Source organism: Ailuropoda melanoleuca, chromosome 2 (genome assembly GCF_002007445.2).
Source record: "Ailuropoda melanoleuca isolate Jingjing chromosome 2, ASM200744v2, whole genome shotgun sequence".
Classification (NCBI taxonomy): Eukaryota; Metazoa; Chordata; class Mammalia; order Carnivora; family Ursidae; genus Ailuropoda; species Ailuropoda melanoleuca.
In genome coordinates this window covers 134,114,688-134,133,853 of record NC_048219.1, presented here as the reverse complement: position 1 = coordinate 134,133,853, position 19,166 = coordinate 134,114,688, and the positions used below count along the sequence as shown (strand labels likewise).

The 19,166-nt window shown below is 38.1% G+C and overlaps 1 protein-coding gene across 7 annotated transcripts in view; it reads left to right on the top strand.

The window, feature by feature from the left end:
• Positions 1–19,166, top strand: part of COBLL1 (cordon-bleu WH2 repeat protein like 1) — a 161,513-nt gene that overhangs the window by 90,645 nt on the left and 51,702 nt on the right. For all 7 annotated transcript variants that reach the window (XM_034654665.1, XM_034654662.1, XM_019808462.2 and 4 more), the window contains exon 3: positions 9,837–10,025. In XM_034654665.1, the coding sequence (XP_034510556.1) occupies positions 9,837–10,025 (189 nt within the window). The remainder of the gene's footprint in view (positions 1–9,836; positions 10,026–19,166) is intronic.

The window sequence follows — 19,166 nt, the reverse complement described above, 5'->3', positions numbered from 1 at the left end:
ATACTCGGAAGGAACAGGAAAGTGGAAATTAAGATAATAGAAAGCAGTGCACTTTGTGTGTGTGTGTGTGTGTGTGTGTGTGTGTGTGTGTTCTGGGGAGAAGGAAAGAAATGTGGGGTTGATGGAAACCCAGGATATAGTTAATGTGTTTGGATTATTGATCAGATTTGAGTGGAGGTGCAGTGAATACAAAAACCCTGAAGTGATGAATGGCTTGGGGTAAGTACCTTGTGAAATGTGAAAGCATTGAGTGTGGGAGACCGAAACCATAGGTTTTCAAACTGTTTTTTGAGTTTGTCACTCTGTTCATCATTTTTTCCTAGTGTGTATGCCAAGACAGAGAAAGGCACTTGGAAATGGAACCATTTCCTGTGAGCTCAGAGGAGAGAGACCCTTTCCTGACCAGTTCCAGAGTGTTCTCAGGATAGGAAGAGCTCCCCTGGCATGGGGTTTCTGTCTGTCACTCTTTCAATCGAATGTTATTTGTAAATTATCACAGAAAGTTTCCTTCCCTTCTCCATTTTGGTGACCAATAATAGAACTGTAGTATGCAGGCTAGATGGCATGCAGAAGTGCCTTGCCCTCAGGTGTGAGAGATGTAACTTATGTGAGTCACCATTTTCGGTCTCTAAACATTCTTATGCACAAATTTCTATGTTAGTTGTGGAAAGAGACCTGAGATCATCTAGTTGGATACCTGTATTTTGTAAATGAAGGAATGGTGGACCAGAGAAATGACAAAAGTAGCCATTTAGGACCCTCCCGTGCCTTTAGATTCCCAGTACATCGCGTCCACAACCTCACCTGGGGAAGTAGCAGTCTCTGTTGGTGGGAGTGGCCATTTGCACATCTAGCGCCTGCATTCCTATTTAAAGATCAGGGATTCTTTAGATGGCCCGTGTTAAGGTTATAGAGAGGGTTTGGTACCATGTTCTGTGTGCTTTGGAGCACACTTCTTAAATGGCGATGACAACTGCCTCATGAGATTAAATGTAGCAGAAAAGGCTCCCGCACAGTGCTTAGTGGTAGATATTCAGTAATGGCTCACTTTTTTTCTTCTCTGCCACTTGGCTTTTGATCATTCATTTTTTGTTGTTATTTTGTATGAATGTTTCAGCTCTCAAAGGGATCATATAGTATAATAGTTAAGAGCACTGGCTTTAGAATCCAGCAATTTGGGTGTAGATCTCCATTCCAGCACTGATAGCTAAGTTCTTTAAACACGCTGCACATCAGTTTTCTCATCTGGAACGTGACAGTGGGCACTCAAGTGTTACGTTGTTGATGATGTGGTAATAAAATAGGATGAAGCTATTTTATTTTTCTGTTGTGCCTGTTGGAGGCATTTTGGGGACATGAAGGCACTAGCATTTAGTAAGTGCTGACTTTGATGTGAAGAATACCTTTGCCTCTTTATTTGGTACATTAAACCAAATGTATCTGAGGGTGGAGTTCCAGTAAGTTATTCTTTCCTCATATTAATCATGGTCCTCACTGGTCATGGGAAGCTATAGCTAGAACATCTGTGTTCTGACCCACAGCAAGTTACTGAACATCTGGGCAAAATGGAGGAGGTTTCTTTCCAATCTAGAATTCAGTCTGTTCCAATTTAATCCTTAATCCTGTCCCCCCTCATCCCCTCCTATAGCCAGAAGATTTAAAATCTTCCCGAGGATTGAATACTTTTACCTATGTTGGTCTCTTTGAACTTATATCTCTGACTGGTCACAAAATAGTTGATTCTCAGCAACCCACCAAGCTCTCCTTCTCCTATGAACTAATAGAACTGATATTACCCTCCCTCTTTCTTTTCTTCCCTCAGTTAAATCAACAAACACTTATAAGACTACCCTGTCTCGCCGCACTTAACGTTCTAGGTGCTAGCAGAGAATGAGAAAGGCCAGGTCCCAGCTGTCATGGAATTTTCATTCTAGAGGCTGACATCAAATAATAAGTGAATTCATGAATGAACAGGATGATATCAGATAATGATAAATATGATGAGTACAAAACAGTTATGTGAAGAATAGGGAGAGATGGGTGGAGATTGGCATTGGCACCTCTTTTGTGTGGTCAGAGAATACCTCTATTGGGGGCAACATTTGATCTGCAGTCTGAATGAGGTCAGGGAGCAGGCAATTTGAAGTTCTATGGTTAAAAGCACTTTGGATAGGGGGAGCAGTTGTGTAAGTCCTCAGAGATGAAGGGTTTGGTCTGTTTGAGGAAGGGAAAGGATGCCAGTGTGAATTACACAGGGAGAGAGCTCAGAGGTTTGCAGAGGAGGCTACGTCAGTGCTTTCGGAGACTCCCATGCATCAGAATCACTTGGGAGTTGTCAAATGCAAACTGTAGGGCTCTACCCCCAGTATTTCTGCTTATGTAGGTCTGGGGTAAAGCCTGAAAAGGTGCTTTCCTAACGGGGTCCCTGGTGCTGCTGCTCTGAAATCTCACATTTTAACAGCCACCAGGATGGCTCATCGAAGGCCTTGTAAGCCAAGAATAAGAATTTGGGTTTTAGGGGCGCCTGGGTGGCACAGCGGTTAAGCGTCTGCCTTCGGCTCAGGGCGTGATCCCGGCGTTACGGGATCAAGCCCCCACATCAGGCTCCTCCGCTATGAGCCTGCTTCTTCCTCTCCCACTCCCCCTGCTTGTGCCCTCTCTCGCTGGCTGTCTCTATCTCTGTCAAATAAATAAATAAAATCTTTAAAAAAAAAAAAAGAATTTGGGTTTTATTCTCAGTGCATTGGGAAGCCAGGGAAGGATCATAGATGCGAGGCGATCAGATTTACATATTTAAAAGATCACTCCCGACTACTGCAGAGAATAGATTTTCAGGCACCAGAGGAAAGACAGGAGAGACCAGTCGGGAGGCCATTGCTACAGTCCCAACAAGAGATGATGCTTTAATTGTCAGGGTGGTCACAGAGAAGCTGGTGACAAGTACACAAATTCAGGATGTGTTTTAGAGTTAAGAGCCCACAGGACGTGATAGTGGCTTGGAAATAGAAGATAGTGACAGAGAGGAATCAAAATACAGGTAGGACTTTTGCTTGAGTTAATGGGATGTTTAGTGTGGTGCCATTTACAGGCATGGGGACTAGTGGGGGAGGTTTGGATGAGAATGGGGATGATGGGTGGAGAGGAGAATCAAGAGCATGTGTTATGATATATGTATTGGACATCCAAATGGAGATGACCATGAGATTATTGTGCATATAAATCAGAGTTCAATAAACAGGAAGTGAATTTGAGAGTCACCAACTTACAGATGATAGTTAAAGCTTTGGGGTTTGATGAAATCACCTGGAGGTGAGAGTTGTAGAAAGAGAAAAGGGCAGGGAAGGAGCCTGGGCAGGGAGATCAGGGTATTGTGATTGAGGAGTGACAGTGAAGGAGGAAGAGCATAGAGGTTGTGTTGTCACATGAAGAGGCTGAGGGAAAAGAATTCCAGGCATAGTTGCCGCACAGCTGTGAAATGTGTCCTTATCGGAATTTAGGAACTTACTCAAATGTAACTGAGATGACTCAGGTAATTGTTAGATTTGGACACACATAGGTGATTGGCGACCTTGACAAGAGAAATGTCTCTTAAGAGTCGTATAATTTTTGGGGTTTCCCTTTGCTGCCTTTCATTATTGCCTATATTTTAAAGCCACTTTGCTGTATTCACTCTACTTTATATCAACTCATCAAGGAAAGGGACCTTTTGCTGTTCTTAACAGCGTTCCCTCAAGCATGTAGCACAATGTTATGCCCACCATTGGAACAGATTTTTATTGGATGCAATCCTCTCTTATTTCATTAAACCCAGAGAGAGACACTAAGAAATTGCTTTGAGGAATTGGTCTGCAATTTATAGCTGAAATGCATGGTTTAGGGCCACCAAACATGGCCAGTTATTTTGAAGGGCTTCCTCACCAATGCTCGCCATCATAATGCATCTCATGTTTGGGGGCCCTCTCTACTGAGAGACGGTGGCTATTCAATTTCTTTTTGGTCATTAGGATGAAATATGTAAAAAGCCCATTGTTTTAAGACTTATTATTCTACTTTTATATTTTTGTCTTTAATATTGAGGCTGTATTTTGTATAGTACTTCCCTGAATGAATCTGTAAGAATACTATGTGAATATAGCAAACACAGGAGATCCCGTTGGACTTTCATAGCTTCTTAAGGATGAACATATGTCTCATATATAATTTGAAGCTTTTATTTCATTCAGATTAAGAAGAATTTGAGTAGATTTGTGTTGTTTTGCTGTTATTGCTTTTAATTTATTTTAAGGATATTAATATTGACAGATGGAATAATGTTTACAGTGGGCACGTGAGGGATGCCTGGGTGGCTCAGTCGGTTGAGCAGCCGACTCTTGGTTTAGGCTCAGGTCATGATCTCAGGGTCCTGAGACTGATACAGGGCTCCACGCTGGGGCTGGAGCCTGCTTAAGATTTTCTCTTTCTCCTTCCCCCTCTGAACCTCCCCCACTCATTCTCTGTGTGTGTGTGTGTGTGTGTGTGTGTGTGTGTGTGTGTGTGTGTGTGTGAGAGAGAGAGAGAAATAAATAAATCTTTTTTAAAAAATGGGCACATGATTTTGACGTGCTTTGTAAATCAAGGGATAAAAAAAATCTATCAGTAGTAATAGCAGGATACTGATTGAATTCTGTGTTAAAATTATGTTTCGATATTTTTAAAATGTTATTGGATAGTGTGAAATTGTACCTTAATTTTCATTATGAAAATTGAATATAATATTGGGGATAATTTTAATGAATAAAGCAATATTTTTGGGGGGTGATGTATAGGTTTATAACCTTGATTGTGGTGATGGCAACATGAGTGTATGCATATGTACAAACTTACTAAATTGAATACATTAATGTGCAGTTTTTTGTATACCAATTATACCTGTAGCTGAGGGGGAAAAATTATGTGCTTCAAACAGAAACATGCATTCATATGGAAATCAATTGTAAATGAGAGTACAGATATAAATACTACTGTTTGATTCACCATATTCATTTGTGATGTTATGTCTTGTTATTTTTAAGCCTTGATTGGTGAATTTTTGTTCAGTCCTAGAGGAGTTTTCTCTATCTTCTCAGTATAACTCCCCTTCACCACCCTTGTGTGAAATTTGCTCTTGTTTTCCGTTACGGGTAGCAGCCCCTATAGAGTGAAAACTGATAGTCAAAATAGGCCACTGGTGAAGAAGAGCTTAGTGAAAATCCCCTAGGTAGGAAAACTGGCTCAAACATTCCTATTTAAAAGGGATGGGATGGGGTGGGGGTGGGGGTGTGCCTGGGTGGCTCAGGTGGGTAAGTGTCTGCCAGGGGGCTCAGCTCATGATTTCAGGCTGAGGGTCCTGAGATCGAGCCTGGTGTCAAGTTACTCCTTCAGCAGGGAGTCTGCTTCTTCTCCATGCGTGCTGTCCCCCCAACCCCAGCCTCCACCCCCCTTGTGCTTTCTCTCTCTCAAATAAATAAAGTCTTAAAAAAAATAAAAGGGATTGGGGGGACTTCAGTGACATTTACTGTGATTTTTAAAATATTAATGAAAACAAGTATTCTTAAGCAGTAAATTATAATTGTTTTGCATATTGATGTGTCTTTTTTTTTTTAACCAGAATTTCCTATACCTGGATTAGGTTATAAATTTTGATTATTTTCACTATACCTTTGGCTTTGGAGGACATTTCATTTTGTTATTGCTTCAAAGCATCTCAATCAAAAAATTACAAACATTGGAAGAGATGTGAGTAGGTAAAAGGTATTTTAAAAATTTTGCTGGTGAGTAAAAGGCTGTTAACTAAGTCTAAAAGCTTCTCAGGGTTCAGAACAAATGCAGGCCTCTACCCACTATTCTTCTCACTAGACTACACTGTGTAGTAAGCAAACTTTAATGTGCAGACACATCCCCAAACTTAATGTAAATGGATTATAATAGAGAATCAACATATAAATGATCCTACAGGTTCTACCTGCCTAAAATCTACTTTTCTTTCAAGAACTGAGTCACCTGTCTCTTCTCTTTGAAATACACCTTCCCACCCCCACAAAGCTAGTTTCAGCATGCTCTCATTGCTCTGAATTTTTAAGGTTACTCATCTATTTTATGACAATTTTTCCTTGGTATTCATTATTTAATTACTGAGACATTGCATCTCTCCCAGTTGGATTTCTTCGTTCACTGCAGAAAGATCTTGGTCTGATGACCAATATGCTTTCCACTTATCACGACGAAAGGCAATGAATGCTTTATTATTGGAATAATAGGGAACACTAAGATGTTCTTAATAGAAGTTCTGTGTAAATAATATTTCAACTAGGGCTTTGTTCTGCTCTCCCTTTTTCTTTTTAAGTAGGCTTCTCTTTAGTAATTTGAGTTTTCATCACAGACTCAAAGTACTTTAAGAAATAAGAGTCACACATACAGAACATTAAAACTGTTCATCAGAGTTCATTGTGGTGTGCAGTAGGGAGGAAAAACATCCCAAGAAATTGTGACTCAGTCTGGACGTTGAAGGATAAATAATATGTGTAAAGGTATAGATGATGGGGAGGGCTTTCAAATGGAGACCGGAATGGGCCACATTTGGAGATGAGAAAGTGCCTGGAATGATGAAAGCCGGTGTTGGGAGGAGGGTGGCGGCAGCTGGAGGTGCCTGTCAGACCTCAGTACTGCCACTCTTGAAAGCCAAGTCTGCTGCGGACATAGCTGTTCCTGCTGCTTTACCTCCCTGCCTGTGGCAGTTGGATTCCCTTCAGCCTTCCTGATGAAACTCTTAAAGCCCTAAGTTTCCCAATTATTTCTTGCTAATAAATCCTGTATGTGTATTTCTCAGTACTCGTCTTCGTAAAAATAAAATATAATCAGTGCCTAAAAATCCAACAGGTAATTCTGTTGTAAAAATTCATTCTCTTCCTTGGTGGGGAGAACTTTTTCTTCCAGTTAGATGCTTAGGTACCTCATCTTTTGTGGGAAATACTTGTTGATGTAAACATTCATTCATTCAGTAAATAGGAATGTCTGCTATGCGGCAGGCATTATTCCAGAAATTCTGTGCATTTGCAAATATGTGTGACACAGAATAGTCCCTATTGTCATGTAATTAATTACTCTTTAATGGTAGGAGACATGATAAGCAAGTATGTTAGATGCTGATAAGCCCTAAGGCAGAAAGTAAAACAAATAGGGATACTATCTTAAAGTTAGGAGGATCTTGAGTCAGGAATGTTCTAGGAGTAAGAAAAAAAAAGGAGGGGGATTATTTTAGGTGTGTTCAAGGAAAGGGCAAGAGTCACAGTAGTGGAGCGTCATGAGTGCAGGGAGAGAGGAAACAGGAGAGGCCAGAGGTAAGAGAGGACAAATTATAGGACTCTAGATCTTATTCTGGGTGAAGTCAGAAGTCATTGGAGGGTAAGGGAGGAAGTGTGGTGATCTGACTTACAATTTCAGAGGATGACTCTGGCAGCTGTGTTGAGAACAGAATGTAAAGTGGCAATCCTGGGAGTTGGGAGACTGCTTCGCAGCTTGAACAGAGGTGTTCGGTGAACAGGGTTGTTGGTGGAATCCAGGTCTATCATGTAGAGCTGGCAGAAGTTGTCAATGGATTGGACTGCAGCTATATGTGTGAGGGGACTTTTTTTGCTTGAGCAACTGGAAGAATTGTGATTTACGGAGATGGGAAGACTTGGAGAGAAAAGGATTTGGTTTGGAGGAGCTGGGGAAAGGAATCTGAAGTTAAATTAAGTTGGAGATTCCAGTTAGTCATCTGACTCCAGATGTCAGGTAGGTGTTGGGTTTACAAATCTGGATTTGAAGGGAGAGATCCAAGGTGAATATTTGGCATTTAAAATTTTCTTCATACAGATTTTGCAAAATTCTTGTTATATGTATTATAACAATTTTTAAGATTCATTTTTGTTGCTATTGTAAAATAAGTTCTTTTTCGTTATACTTTCTGACCAGTTTTGTCTTTGTCTATATAGGCTATTGACTTTAGTGTGTTTATATACCAAGCTACTTTACTGAATTCTCTTATTTATCAAAGTTTTTAAAAATTGATTCACTGATTTTTCATCTCCTTTGACTTTTCTGTGGATTTTTACCAAACTGTTCAATTCTACGAAGTACCAGTTTCTTTCATGGCTCCATTTGATGTCCTGTGCTTGAAATAAATCAATTATGTCTTGTTTTTTCCTGTGAGTTTCTATTCATTCCCCTAAACTCAACTCATGTTTCCCATCTGTAAAACATTTCTGGGTTCCTAAGAAAGTTTCTCTGGCCATGAGCTTTAGCTGTATCCTCTGTGCACCTGCAATCATCAGACTTTATTATGATTCTGTATACATCTATCAGTCCGTTGGAGGTTTGAACTCTTTTGGGGTAGGAACTGGGTCTTACCATTTTTACATCCCCAGTGTTTAGCTGAATCTGCTACATAATTGTCTGTTACAGGGTAATTGCATGTTGAATGCATGAGTAGTTAATTTCTATGTATTAAAAACATTTTGAAATTGGATAAAGTTTTTCTCTATATAGATATTATAAATATATTTATTGTAATGCTTATAAAAATTTATTTTTGTCACGAGTGTAAAAGAAATCTTTTCTCAAATGCATTTTATCTCTGCAATTATACTCTTAAAAATTGAAGGCCTATTATTTTAGAACATTAACGTACAGTGTAAGAACCTTGTTTCTGCTTTTCGTGCTGTCAAGTGCATAAAGGTGCTTAGATTTATGAGACCTTAAATTTTGAAAATACTAAATGGGTGGATGTTACATATTTACTTATAAAGAAGCTCTTTTATCTTGTTTGGTTTTTACTTTGTGTAGGAAATGGGGAGAGGAATTAAAATTTATATTTTTCTGGAAAGCAGTAGTTCTTTGAAAAGCAATTAGCTTTTCATAAGGGCAACATTTTCAAAATCTTTAATTTGCATTACTTAAAAATAGGTATATGTCATTACTAGTAGTTACTTTATTTTTATGATGTATTTTTTCAACCCATCAAGTCATTGAATTGACCCATGTGAATTTTTTCAGGATGTCTACTACCTGTTTCTGTTATAAATAGGTTAAGAGGTTGCCCCAATGACACTGAAACATTTGTTAGAGTAATTATTTATAGAATTTTTCACTGAAGCAGAAGTATATTTTATCAAATAACCAATCACAGTTCCTTGTTCATTGCTAAGTGCAATGGGAAGTATAGCATGCTTCTTTCTTGCAGAGAGTTATAAATGTAGGCAGAGAGATGAAACTCGTACCCCGGAAAAAATGTTAACTTTATGGAATCTTTTATATGCTGTATAGGGAGAGACTGTATGTTGAGAGGTTGGGGAGGGTAGTAGGTAGGGGTTATCTGGATAGGGAGGCAGGACACACTAGATTGGAAACAAATAGAATGAAAGGCACACAGGTAAGAGCTGTTACGAAGTGTGGGAATGAGATGCTGATCTCCATCCTGACACAGTAAGGATTTTTATAATTTATCTCATCAAAGAAAATGTTACACTTTTGCTTTGCTATGATAAAAACCCATTGAATTTAATGGAGGTGAATATCAAATCTGTTTATCATGTTTTATTTTTTTTTACCAAATAATGCCATCATATTGTTGAGAACAAAAGAAAATGTCATTTAAAGAAGGCAAAAAAAAAATCCTTAATTCCAACATATCTAATAAACAGTAAACATTTTGGTGCATATTTTTTCCTAGATGTGAAAAACATGGACACATACATTGTGTTGTTATTAAGTTAGATCATATTAGAAAGTTACTATAAAAATAGGTATATTTTATTTTCTGTGTTTTGTTTTTATTTAAGGAGAAAACCAAAAGCCAAGGCACCACTTCCTCCAGCTGAGACCAGAAATCTTGCTGCCTCTTCAGTTGATGATACTGTAGACTCCTCTGCTTGCATCATGGAGCAGAAAGAAAACACGATAGATACCGACATTGAACTCTCAGTGGTGCTACCTGGGGATATTATCAAATCGACTACTGTTCATGGCAGGTGCGATGCAGCAAATGAAAGAGCAGGAGTTCCTTTTCTTCTTCTGTCATTGCTACCCTCTGTTGTATATGTACTTTTGATTTTTTCTTTGACAAAATACTTCATTCATCACTCAGTTATCTATTAAATATGCTAAAGGTGATAAATTTTTTCAAATAATATTTTAGTGTCAATGCTGTGAATTCCACAACCCCAGTCAAGTGACTTTTGAAATTTGAAATGATTTTTTTTTTCTTTTACTACTTATTTAATAAGCTTTCTTGGGGAAAAAAAAAGTCTTAGAGGAACAGTCATTGGTTATATTAATTTTGTTTAGTCCAACTGACAAAGGAAACCAATGACCTATAAGAAAATTTCTTCCCTTCCTCTTCAAATTATTCCTTCCTTTTTTTTAAGCTGCTTCTCTGAATTTGATTTTGTGGAAGTCACTAACCACTCTTATAACGTCATACTCTCTTATGTATCAAAACAGGTAAATCTGTCTGTAAAACCAGTAGGATTTTTTTAGTTCTTTGAATGATTTCATTAATGTACTAAAAATGTGGGTAAGTGTAATAGTGTAAAATTAAACTTTAACCTAGCAAGAAGTGAAAATGTGATTTAGGAGGCTGACATTTTTAATACTTGCATAAAAATTGGAAAAATGGAATAAAGCCAAGTGTAATTTTCCATTTGATTTTCAAGTGGAAAGTTACATGAGTTGTATACTTGGTCTTGTTCCACCGTTCACCTTCAACTGCCCGTTTGTTATCAGGAGTCCTGTTTTAGAAATCTAAGCTGATTTGACCCTTGTATAGAGAGAGAAAGAGAGAGAGAGAACGTGTGTGAGAGTGTATAGAACAAAAGAATAAGTAAGCAACATATTGGGTATTGCACTCTTACAATGTAGCTTTATCTAGAAGAAACTCATTCAAGATAACCTTAATCTTAAAATACACTATCACGTTTAGGTGTAACTTCACAAATTATTGAAAATATGTGAAAATAGAAAAAAGTTCAGCATTAACAAAAATTAATTCTCATTAAATCAAGTAAGTTGCATTTTGCCATTTATTTTGTATGGAAAAGTGGTTTTGGAGATCACTCGTTGAATTGTTTGGAGGAAGTTGAGAAATCTGGGATTGTCCTTGGTGGGCTTCCGGCTCAGAGGCAGGTAATCACCTGGATTGTGCTTCTTCTGGGTAAGGAAGGCATCTCGTGAGTTAGAGACTATGGCTATCATCTTCAGTCCTTGAAATAATTCTATTACCCTGGTTTAAAAATAATAAGGATAATGGATATAGCTAGGAGTAATGAAGGCAGTTCCTGTTATTTTCCCTGAAGTCAAAGTCATTTTTTTAAAAAGTCACTATTTTTCCTAGTTCTTTACTGATGCTGATAGGTAACAATGGTTTCCTTACCGCTCCTGCTCAGACTTTCTTCTTAGGAAGGGTTTTCCTTCCCTCCCCCCTTTGAATATCTTAAGCTTCAGCCACATGCCTCTTGTTCTACAGAGAGTCTACTTTTCCACCTCCACACCTTTTTGAAAATTTTTTCATCTGGAGTACCTTACTACCCACATTTTCTCCAGTTCATGTAGCTCAAGTGACACTTTTATTTATAAAGGCTCCCTAATCTTCCCAGTATCAACTGTTACCCCAACTTCCAAACTCCCCTGACGTTTTATACCATTGAGTTATCATATATTGTTCTATGCTATAATTAATATGCATGTCTTGTCTTCTTGAGTAAACCACAAGATCCTTGCGGGCATCATTACTTCATTGTGCTTAGCGCAGTTTCTTGCATTATAATAGGCATTTAAGAAATACATTAAAATGAATGTTGTCTCCCTAAACTCTTATATGTAGATGGAAGTAACAACTCTAAATGGTTATGTTCTGAAGAGACATTTGTTTGGATAGTCCCTAGTTCCTTTTCTAGGATCTTTTAAATAAAGACAGTTTCTCCACACAGCAAGGAAGTTGTGTCCCAAATTCTGATTGCTTTTTAAAATTTGTTTAGGGCTGAAAAATTTTCCTGAGAGCAGAATTTGTTTCATATTGGTGTTTTCACTAGGGGGTTGGTTTCAGGGACTTGTTCTTAATAGTTTTATCTTTCAAGAATGACTTAAGTTGGGCGCCTGGGTAGTGCAGTCGTTAAACGTCTGCCTTTGGCTCAGGGCGTAATCCCTGCGTTCTGGGATCGGCGTTCTGGGATCGAGTCCCACATCAGGCTCCTCCTCTGGGAGCCTACTTCTTCCTCTCCCACTCCCCCTGCTGTGCTCCCTCTCTCGCTGGCTGTCTCTCTCTGTCACATAAATAAATAAAATCTTAAAAAAAAAAAGAATGACTTAAGTTGTAGATGCAGTGACTCATTCTTTAATATTAAGTGTTTATGATTAAAAGTGTTTGTGTGATTCGGGATATCTTAGGGGTAATTATAGATATTTTAGGCTGCAATTATAGATATTTTAGGCTGCAATAATACTTAAGAGTATTATTTGGGGTGGGGCTCAGTCGGTTAAGTGTCTGCTTTCAGCTCAGGTCATGATCCCAGGGTCCGGGGATTGAGCCCCACATTGGGCTCCCTGCTCAGTGAGGAGTCGTCTTCTCCCTCTCCCTCTGCCCCTCTCCGTTCATGCTCTCTTTCTCTCTCTCTTGCTCTCTCTCAAATAAATAAAACCTTTAAAAAAATATATAATTTGAAATATCTTGAATGTTGCAGCTACCGTTGGCCCATGGTTAAAAAACAAAGAAATGTTTAACTATAGCAACAAATTGCAAAATACAAATGTTAGCTACCTAAAGTGAAGACCCATGACGTGGATAACTTAAATTTCTTCTTGGCTTTGTTACTATAAACGAAATAGGGAAAGTTGCAACAAAATAGTACAAGAATTTGGTAGGAGATTAAGGAAGAGTAATTTTAAATAAGTTTATATATATAATGCTTTCTTAGAGAAATCAGAGTTCCATATTGTCACTGTGAATGGTCTTTAATAGAATTTTCTGGGACCGTCTTTTCTTAATTTGTCTAAATATTCCCTGTGTAGGATATTTATTTTATTAGTATTATTTATATGCATTTCCTTTGAGGAATAATATCAGTATTAGACTGAAATAAATTTTTGGAAAACTTATGCTTCATTTAACTTTTCAGATTTTTCCCCCCAAAATGTCTTCTTGGGGAAGATTTTTAGAAAGTTTCTCTCTGTCTTCATATACAACTTATGCAGAGGTATGCTCAGAATGTCCTATTTGTAGGAATGTGAACGCATAGCATTATCTTCAGAAGAATGCCCTTATTTGTACATTGATTTTTCACCAAAGAGCTTATTCAGATTAGGGAATACAATAAGGTCGGAGGTGGTAATAGACTTTATGCTCAGGGGGAAACTAAAAACTTGTCCTGAATTAGGTCGATAACCTTGCTCTGGCTTACCAATCTTTTGGTACTAGAGCTTAATGATAATGCCTCTTTAAGGACTAAAAGTCACCCTTTGTCTGCCATCTTGCCTTTGCAATCCTATGCTTACATTTAGGGTAGCTGTGGTGCCAGCCTGCAAACCCTTGAGCATTTCTGTGTTCTTGTCATGGATGATTTGATTGAAGGGAGATGGAATTAAAATACTTATCGTAGTGTGTGTGACTGTGTGTATGTAGTGTGTGTGTGTGTGTATATGTGTATATATATATATATATAAAATGTGTGTACATGTATATATGTGTGTGTGCATATATGCATATATATACACACACATAAACATATCTGTGTGTGTGTGCACGCATGCGCACTGGCAGAGTAAACCTTTTTCACCAGACAGAGCTGCTCTGTGCCTTACTAAAAGTAAGCATTAAAGGATACTGCTGTTAGAGATAAGCTGCCTAGGGGCTGCCCTCCTCAGAAAATGCTGCACTATGCAACAGCATAAGTAGTGGTGTCTACAGATACTTGGGAAAGTTAATTTTCAATGAAAATGAGCTTATGGGCTAAACTGTTTTAGAGAATAAGGAAATATATGGGTATGTTTGCCTATCATTCTAGATCCTTACCTTATAGTCAGGTGTCTCTGCCCAGCGTGTCATTATTCCTGACTAAATAAGTGTTCCTTTTTCCTCTGTTCTCTTTGGGACACTTTAAAAATAGTTTTCATTTGGGAAATTTGGTAAGAGATTGGCATTAATCCTCTTTTTTTAGCCTGTGGAGAGAGCATTGTATGGCTATATTAGCACACTCTCTCTCCTGCAAAAGGGAGGAGTGGAATCAAGACCATTTAAAATAGACAAAGATACATTTTTCTTTTATGCTCCTACCAGAAATAGAAATTTGTTTTGATTTGAGCAAATCTGAGAATGAAATAAATGAAAACACAAATAAAGAAAGCATAGAACTTGAAGTTAGAAATCCTGGGCCCTGTAGTTGATTCCATAACTTGCTGTGTGACCTCAGGCAAGTCCTCTCACCTCTCTGACCTTTGCCTATAAAATGACCCAGAGACACGTTACATATGATTTGTGACCTGATTGACCTGTCCAACAGCACTGGTTTATAGCAGAGTTAAGAGTAATAAGGCCAGTTTCGACTGGCACTGGGTGGGTGAGACCTAGCTCTGAAATGCTTTATATGGACTACAGTGCCACCTATTGGAAAAAGTAGACTATGAAAAACGACAATACTGGATCAATGTGGGTCAGTTTTGTTTTTAAAAAAATCAGTAATACAACAGTATGGATCTTAGAAGAGTTTCAGAATTTCATATCATACTTACATTTATTGAAAAGTATCAAATAATGACAAATGTGTAGTAAATGCATTATATAATAGGTGAATAGATTTCAATAGCACAGTGCAAAAAATCCATTCCATGGTACAAATCATGTTGAATTCCCTACGAATGCTTAATTTTTGCTTTAGGTACTGTAGTTGCTTAAAATAACAGTCGGAATTGTAACTGTTAAAGTATTTCAGTATCCCAGTGCTGGTTGAGTTTTTGTTGGTGAAACGGAAGAATCCTGTAATCTGGACTCTGGTACTGCCCCCCCCAGCCCTGAGCCCGGGAGCACATCAGCCTCTGGGGGCTGGCTGCTCTCCTGGTTGGTTGGGAAAAGGTGACAGAATACTCACAAATGTCCTCTGAGTGTCATTCTTAGGTGGACTACCCTCTTCTCCTGCCTTTCCTGGCATCCCCACCTTATAACAATGATCCTTGTAAATTTTCTTTTTAATTATTTATAATTACAAATGCAATAGTTGGACACTGTATAAAGTAGGAAAATGCAGATAAGCTAAAAAAATTAAAACACCATGTCATTATTAAACAGGCAGATAACAACTATTAACATTGTGGTATATAACCTTTTATTCATACACCACATGCCCAGACACACAGAAATGTATATGTACACACATACCTGTATAGTCACTTTTTTTACCTATATCATGTTGCACATGTTATCTTGTTAACCTGTCTTTTTTTTAGCTAATAATTTCTAACTTTTGTGTCAATACAATTTTATCTTATCCTTTGTCCATATTTGAATTGTCCCAATGGCAGTGAGATATATTTACAGTACTTTTTAAATAAGGGGTGTGTGTGTGTGTGTGTGTGTGTGTGTGTTTAATAGGTTTGTTATTAAATCACAGTTTTCGCGAAGGTAATTATTTATGACTAGCTGTGAATGTAACATCCAAGATAAATGACCAAGTAGATTTAGCCTAACGTGGTGAATTTCAGGGTTTTTTTTTACTTTTAACATTCCTATTTTTAGCATTTGATATGAGAACTTTTATTTTTTTTAAAGATTTTATCTATTTATTTATTTGATAGAGACAGCCAGCGAGAGAGGGAACACAAGCAGGGGGAGTGGGAGAGGAAGAAGCAGGCTCATAGCAGAGGAGCCTGATGTGGGGCTCGATCCCAGAACGCCGGGATCACGCCCTGAGCCAAAGGCAGACGCTTTAACGACTGATATGAGAACTTTTAGTTTAATACTGATCTAATCTATTATTGTCTTCAAATCTTAACTCTGTTACTTTCTTCAAAATGTTTCCTATAGCACAATTCAGTAAGCATTCTCAATTTTGAGATTAGGTGTATTTGTTTTATATGCCTGATCCCCTTCATTTCATGCACGTAGGAATAGTTAGAGAACATTAGTTCATTCCTGAACTCATTACTGAGCTAGGTTGGTTAGCGTATGATAAATAAATGTCATCCATGCAGGGAATGTTCTAAAAGTTCCCATACCATTATTGGTAAGTCTCATAGGGTTGTTGGTATACATTTGTAAGGGGCAGCGAGAACTAATTCGACTCAACTCAGTTTTGAGCATGCATTGAAAATGGTATAATGCTTTACTGGGTACTAGGGCAGGTTTAAAGAATCATAATAAAGAAGAATCTTATTCATGGAATTCAACCCCAATTGGATACTTGAAACCTACCTATTCATAATAAGTGCTTATCATCCTGCATCCTCATTTTCCTATGACAGTCCCTATTTATACCTATTATCCCAGATTAATTACTAATTGTACCCCCCTTTCACTCTCAGGTGTCCCAGATTGCATGATAATTTACATAGCCACCCTATTGGTAAATGGCTTTGTTTAAACATGTCCAGGGATTGGAAATTCACTGAGGCAGTTATGAGACATCTTGCTGATCTGAGAATTCTTTGGTGAACCATGACCTTCATTTTTGATACCCAGTTGGACCTTTGAAACACAAAAATGGAGGTCTTATGTTATCTAGCAAATAGCAAAACTAGGACAAGATTACCCCAAGAGGTGTCATGAATGCAGAAAGAGTCACCGTAGGATTTAAGGGGTGGTTTAGTGATGTCATCGCTCTTTGAGGTGAAACTGCAGCAGATAGCAGTTAGCCTATTACAAACCATCCACCCCAAACTGAATCCTTATTTATGGTATTATGAGGCTAAAATGTAGCTCTATCAGGACTCAGGAAATTCTGATTTTAACTTAATTGTATCTAGTCATTATCTAGTCATGTAACTTCTCTAACCTCAGTTTTTTCATTCATAAAGTGGGAGTAGCTTTTGTGGTAGTTGCGAGCTCAAATGAGGTAATAGATAGGAAAGTCATATGAGGGATTGTCCTTTATTTCTAAAGGGAGTAGGAAATTTCATAGGGATTTCTCCATTTCAAAGAAGAGAAAAGAGTTTTTGGAGAGTCTTAAAAATATATCTGCCCTCCAGGAAATTATAGATAAAAAAATCTGAAAATAATAATGTACAGTAGACTCTTAAATGTAATAAACCGAAATTCAAAGTGATGGAGTGTATGAAAGAGGACAATACTGTTTCTTATTTGATTGAGGAAATGGTGACCAAATGCAGCCAATCCTTTTCTACTTTAAATGATTTGGCTCAGGTTTTGTATGGACTCCTGGCATGTGCTCCTGCTTTAGCAAACAGGAACATGAGCATCCTTCCTGGGGTGATTCTGGGGTAGAACCCATTAGCCAACTGCTGTTTGGTACATCAACTTGGGATAGTTATCCTCAAGACAGAATTGTTGTTTTTGCTAGAAGTAATTTGGCTTCTGGGTGGATAGTTCTAAACTACACTCAAGAGATGATTTTGTTTTCTGTGGTGCAGTTTGTGAGGGGTGAATCCTCAAAGCAGGCCCATTGCATGCAGAGCCTACTTACAGGTTAATGCCTTACTTTTATAGTGCGAAGTCTCCTTTATGAAAGAGTTAAGACAGTAATTCCCCCTCTTAAAATCAGCTAGGTCAGGATTCTCTCTTCTGTGCTTTTAGTGCCAAAGGCTGAGGCTTCAATGAAATACTTGAAGCATTTGAACTGGTCTGAGGTTATTTTTGGAAAAGGTCTTAACCCAACTTAATGCTTATATCTCACTTCCGTGTAAAGATGTCTTGACTTTAAGTACATCAAGGCTACTAGTCCAGTGTGTAAATTAAAAAAAAAAAAACAGCTTTCATGCCTGTGTGTGTGTGTGTGTGTTTTTAAAGCATATGAATCTCTTTTCAGTGACTTTGCCTTTTCATACATCCAATACCATGCAGAGAACTCATATATATTGAGTTGTTGTTGGTCTGTGTGTGTGTGTGTGTGTGTATGTATATGTATGTATACTGTTGTATACAGATGTCTGCTAGTGTTTGAGATACCAGAATTATCTAAGAGATAAATAATCCCTGGTTCCTATAATATCCTCATTCAGTGATACTGACCTCACTGTGTACAGACATGTATTAGGTCCTGGGAACAAACATTGCTAAGAGCTGGTTCTGCAAGAAAGGAGTTCATATCTATGTATAAATGGAATCCAGGTAGCATCTTGAGGCCACTCTGTTCCCTCAGGTCTAGATAAGATTGGCCTGATCCCCTGTTCTAGATCTTTTGGAGAGTTCACTCCCCTTTATATTATTGTAAATTTCTCGAGGGTTAATGTTCTTAGAGCCTCCTATGGCTCGGATCTTTTTTTTAATTAAGATTTTATTTATTTATTTGACAGAGAGAGAGAGAGAGACAGAGCAGAAGCAGGGGGAGTGGGGAGAGGGAGAAGCAGGACCCTGGGATCATGACTTGAGCCGAAAGCGGATGCTTAACTGACTGAATCACCTAGGCGTCCCTGGCTCTGCCTTTATATCTTATTTTTGGTTTCTTACTTTTTTTAGTCTCTACCTTTTGAAATTTCCTTTTCTTTTCTTGATTTAACACCTCCCCTTGAAGCTAGCAGGACCTTAGTGATGGTCACCAGGGAAAGGTGAGTAAGGATATCACATAGCAAATCATTTAAATTAACACTTCAGGCCTCCTGTTGGGACCTTTCAGCAGCCCTCCCGTGTTCTAGTGTTCCTGCAGTACTGGCCGCTTCCTACTGCTTAGCTCCTTTTTCTGTTTCTTGTGTCTTCTTACTCTTTTCTTCTGGCATTAGCTTTAATCCTATCAGCACCTCACAATATAATCTGAAATCTGACTAGTCTAAACCACTGTCTCTCCCACATTTTTGCAGATAACTTTGTAGCTGCTCCCCCAGACTATTCTGAATACAACAGCAACAAAAGAAAATTAGCCTTTTCAAGCCACAATAAATAAATAAACAAATAAATAAATAAATAACTGACAGTGGTTTTGTAAATCATGTATAACCCCTATTATTTACATTTGCTT